The sequence below is a fragment of the Mercenaria mercenaria genome, chromosome 15 (genome assembly GCF_021730395.1).
Source record: "Mercenaria mercenaria strain notata chromosome 15, MADL_Memer_1, whole genome shotgun sequence".
In the NCBI taxonomy this organism is placed as follows: domain Eukaryota; kingdom Metazoa; phylum Mollusca; class Bivalvia; order Venerida; family Veneridae; genus Mercenaria; species Mercenaria mercenaria.
In genome coordinates this window covers 23,017,224-23,022,759 of record NC_069375.1, presented here as the reverse complement: position 1 = coordinate 23,022,759, position 5,536 = coordinate 23,017,224, and the positions used below count along the sequence as shown (strand labels likewise).

Below are 5,536 nucleotides of genomic sequence, written 5' to 3'. Positions count from 1 at the left end.
CCATTTTTAATCAGTAACATAGTACTCCATGGGGTTTGTAAGTAGTTGTGAGTTTGTAAATGCAAAAAAAAAGAAAAATCAAACTAAACAAAAGTGTCTGAAGTTCACTCATGATCTTTATTTATGCGGTTATGCATCCTATTCGAAAGACAATTTCAGTCTGCAATTTTCGGGACAAATATAATTTTAGCAGCTCCATACAAGTCTGTAAATGTATATATTTCACAGACTTTCTGTGAATATACCATTTTCATAGACCTATATATGCTATGATTGGTATTATTTGGAAACCTGTCATTAAATTTGTTAAAGTAAATTTTAAGATATGAACAAATAATTACCTTGCTCCATAAAAAGTGCACCCGTGTGTCAAAAAGTCAAAACTAAGAAAAAAGAAGTGGAAACCAAAATTTCGCCAGCTCGCTTAATCTCTTTTTGAAAATTTTTTAGATAACTATTATTCAGTTTAAAGTGGCGTATGTTAGATTCAAGTTTGCAAATATGAGCTGTACTTCTCAAGACGATTACGTTCGAATCATATAATGGGTATATAGCCCCAAACACTTTTTAACAATTACTACACAATATTCAGTGCTATTATTTTGCTTGGTTCCAACGGATCTTCTTACAGATTTTATTATCTATTTAGCATTTGTATAATTTATGTACTTATCGCAATATTCATATTTCGCACTCTGGTTGCTTATATTCTGGTAAATTAATAACATGATTCTCAAAATTTGAACGAAAGGTTTTATCTGACATTTTTATAGTTTTTGAGAAAATCGACTTTAAAGGATAGAACCTCTGTATCAAATCGGGAAAAAAAACTTTTGTGCAAATATCATTTATATTACTTCAATATTACATATAATACTTCGAAATACACATAATAAGTATGCACGGACAAACTATTCCATTTAAATTTTCCGGTTAGCGGACGTGTTTCTGGTTTGGCATGCTGAAATTGCCGAAGATAACTGAAACATATACTAGACAATTGCATGAGGTCAAAACACATCATTCGCTGTAAATGGCGCACAACTGTAATATCGTCACGTGTCTGTTCGGATTGAATATTTTACGAGGATTGATATCAAAATACCCGAACAAATGCTGGTCATTTTTTTCATGTATCATAAAAAAATCAACGAAACTTACCATATGGTAGATTAGGGTATTTACTGTTGAAAATTAATAGTAAATGCTAGTCCCCATGGAAAGTCACGACATGGCCAATTTAGTCCTTTTTTATTTTGCATTCGTTAAGATACCTACTTTTACACTTTTACAATTACTGCAACAATATTCGTGCATTATTTTGCTGGTTCCACGACTCTTCTTAAGATTTTAATTATCTATTTAGCATTTAGTACTTAATTGCATATTCAATATTTCGCACTCTGTTGCTTATTTTCCTGGTAAATTTAATATATGATTCGCCAAATTAGAACGAAAAGGTTTTATCTGACATTTTTATAGTTTTTGAGAAAATCGACTTTAAAGGTTTAAACCTCTGTATCAAATCGGGAAACAAACTTTTGTGCAAATATCATTTATATTACTTCAATATCGCACAAAATAATTCGAAATACACATAACAAGTACGTGCGGACAAACTATTCCAGTTATATTTTCCGGTTAGCGGACGTGTTTCTGGTTTGGCATGCTGAAATCGCTGAGGATAACTGAAACATATACTAGACAATTGCATGAGGTCAAAAACACCATCTTCGCTGTAAAATGGCGGCAACAACTGTAATATAGTCACGTGATCTGTTCGGATTTGATTTATTTATACGAGGATTGTTCAATAAATACCCGAACAAATGCTGTCATTTTTTCATGTATCATAAAAAAAATCAACGAAACTTATATATAGGGTAGATTAGGGAATTTACTGTTGAAAATTAATAAGTAAATGCTAGTCCCCATGGAAACGTCACGTCATCCGGCCCAATTTTATGTCTTTTTTTTATTTTGCATTCGTTAAGATACCTATTTTTACACTTTTTAACAATTACTGCACAATATTCAGTGCTATTATTTTGCTTGGTTCCAACGGATCTTCTTACAGATTTTATTATCTATTTAGCATTTATGTACTTATTGCAATATTCATATTTCGCACTCTTTTTGCTTATTTTCTGGTAAATTAATAATATGATTCGCCAAATTAGAACGAAAAGGTTTTATCTGACATTTTTATAGTTTTTGAGAAAATCGACTTTAAAGGTTTAAACCTCTGTATCAAATCGGGAAACAAACTTTTGTGCAAATATCATTTACATTACTTCAATATCGCACAAAATAATTCGAAATACACATAATAAGTACGTACGGACAAACTATTCCAGTTATATTTTCCGGTTAGCGGACGTGTTTCTGGTTTGGCATGCTGAAATCGCTGAGGATAACTGAAACATATGCTAGACAATTGCATGAAGTCCAAAACACCATCTTCGCTGTAAAATGGCGGCAACAACTGTAATGTAGTCACGTGATCTGTTCGGATTTATTTTACTTATACGAGGGTTGTTCAATAAATACCTCAACAAATGTTGTCATTTTTTTATGTATCAAATCCGAAATGCTTGATAACTCATGTTAGTATTACGTATTTTATTTAGTTCTACGTACGTACGCCGGTAAAAGTGTAGTTTTTATGTAACAGGCAGAAAATATTTCTGTTTAATAAAGGTTTTGCATTCAATGATACTTGTCTTTTGTGTGTTGCTGTGTGTTGCTGTGTGTGTGTGTGTGTGTGTGTGTGTGTTTGTTTTGTCTTTTCATCGTTATGTCTGACTCATTAAAAGAGATATCAAAAGGCTCAGCATTAATTCATGCGTTTCTAAAAGAGGTTTCAACAATGTTTCTAATTAGAAATGTGAAATGTAGACTGTATAAACATTTTTTTGATCGACGCATCCTGGTAAATCAAATAAATTACCAATGAATGGTGCTTGCACATGTATCAGATTTTTACACGTATCAAAACTGTCACCGATATAACAGGTCCGGGGAAAATACTGAAATATTTTGTTATTTTACCAGACTTATATAGCGCCAATTACATGATAATTACGTTCAAAGGTTCTTTACATATAGCAAACGCAGCCAAAGAGGGCGCGAAATTCATCCTCTGCTAGTACAGACACAGAGCAATCTGACCAGATAAAGCCCCCAGAACAGATCTCACGTTTTAGATACAGGCCTGTCCGGCTAACTTAGCATAACTCTTTTCGAATACATAGTCTTGTTATTTAACGTGCCCGGTGTATAGCACTGATACACGCGAAGCCGTCTTTCCTATCAAGAACCAGTACAGGCCTCTTAGGTGGGAGACACTCGAGACCATAGAAATACTAATAGGTGTCTTCCGTAATAAAGACGACAACTTTTTGAGTCTATATAACAGCGAGTGAATAAAAGTCTTACATACTGTATATAAATAACTTCTTATCTAAAGTCTACTTGTAAATATTTTAACTGAAAGTTGAATATAGCACATTTTAGTCTGAACTTTCAACACACACACAAACATTCTGTTTATATTAAGTACTTTGTTATATAAGTGATGTACGTCAAAGTATTTTTCATCCTAGGGATTATATGCAATGTTTGCGACGCGTTTCTTTTTGATGAGCCTTGCAACAGGACGATGTAAGTAAAAGAAAATTTTCTGTGCGATGAAATCTTATAGATAGTCAGATATATAGTGACTGTTTACTTCGCTTATCTTTATCAATGTTCATGGTAAAAATAAAGATTAGAATCTACAGAGTGCAATGTTTTTGTCCAGATATCTCAGTACTCGGTGGTTTCAGTATCGGACTGAAGTAAAACGTGTGTGTGGTTTAAGAATATATCATTCTTGACACCGTTACATCCGCTCGATCGAAAAAAAAAACAGCAATTATCTCAAACCCACGGAATGTCCTTATTTTGTTCTTAACTCAACAATAAATTAAATCTGTGGGATCTTTGTTTACTTTAAATAAGGGGTATATTTCATTTGCTACAGAAAAACTCCTGAAATCGACTTTATCATCGGCAAGGATTGTACACATGGTATGATAAACATTAATCCCTCCGCCTCTGGATCACTGTCTGCACATATAACCAACAAGAGCCCAAATACCTGCAGCAACACCGTGTGTCTCAAGTCTTGCAACACGGTTTCAAGCTCCATGTTCGCTCTACCTCAAGACCCGTTTCAATGTTGTCATGCCTTTCCCCGTCCATCTATTGACACACGGGATTCAACAGATGTGAAGAACGGAAGTCTTCATAAAACCAGTACTTTTGGTAAATTGTATTGCTCGTTTTGCACACATTTTCGCTTTCAAGGGAATACTAGTATCAGTTCGCTATGTTGTACCAGGCCTACATGTTTCCCTTGTATAACTTATTGTGAACACGGCAGCTAGAATAAATTGTCAAAGTGACAACAGGGTCCAATCTATGCAAATGCGTACACATATGCAATATTTATGAAAGATGGCTTTCACATTCAAAGATATGCGAGTTGTCAGCACATTTTTCAGAACCAGTAAGTTCAGTCGTATCTTGATAACCTGGGCGTAATGTTTGAGTACATTTCTAACGTTTTTGCTATTTATAACTGATATTAGATTGTACAGTCAACATTCGTCTTTCGTCCAGACAGCATGGTATATTTATCTAAAATCCTGTATCTTGATCAGTCAGTTTATGAATCGTTTACGTCGTCTTTTTTTTTTTCTTTGAAGGTGAAGAATGGATTTGTACACTGCCACATACACAGCCCCGCATTGTGATTGACTTGAATGTACATACATCTCACTGCCCTTTGCTAGTGGAATACGATATTTTTGCTACATGTTGAAATTAGTTGTGTAAGATACTTGAATAAAATTTACATACTCATTTATCTTCAGTTGAATACATTACTTTATTATATACCTATATAAATTCTGTAAAAAATGGCCTGTATTTCACAATTAAATATGAACAGGCAGAAAAAAATCGTATTGTACCTTTAAATTCCAGTCTTAATATTCATGACTTGACACAGTCCTATAAATACTACACATTAAAACTTAGTCTCATTTTAATATCGATAAACATTAAAGATTTCGTTTAATAACAAAACAACAAACTAAAAGGTAGATGTATATAACAAAATGGTCATTATAACAGTAGCTAGATCTGGGAATTTGTATTCTGCTCTCGTGCATTTTGCAAGGTCGGATCACACTCGGCGCTTGCACGCCTCGTGAGATCCGATCTGCCAAAAATCCACTCGAGCCGAATACAGCATCCCAGATCGAGCTAATATTATATTCCATCCCCTGGTAACAGCTTATTAAGTGCAGTTGCAAGTTGCATTAATGCATTGGGAAACGGAGTTTATGGTACTCTAAATAGAAACAAAAGTCGTAGAAATTAGAGAAGCATAGCCTATTTCACCTGCGTGAGTTTGAACCTGACAATTTGTTCCATATAAAGAAAGAACACTCGTTTTATAAATGTCATTGGCATGTCGAGAAATTAT

General features: G+C 33.9%; 1 protein-coding gene across 1 annotated transcript; it reads left to right on the top strand.

The window, feature by feature from the left end:
- The first annotated feature begins 3,490 nt into the window (after positions 1–3,490).
- On the top strand, positions 3,491–4,908 carry LOC123548357 (uncharacterized). The gene is made up of 3 exons (XM_045335559.2): positions 3,491–3,663; positions 4,025–4,308; positions 4,752–4,908. Exons 1-3 carry the CDS (start codon positions 3,578–3,580, stop codon positions 4,865–4,867), a joined length of 486 nt encoding a protein of 161 aa, XP_045191494.1. The 5' UTR covers positions 3,491–3,577; the 3' UTR covers positions 4,868–4,908.
- Positions 4,909–5,536: the final 628 nt, after the last annotated feature.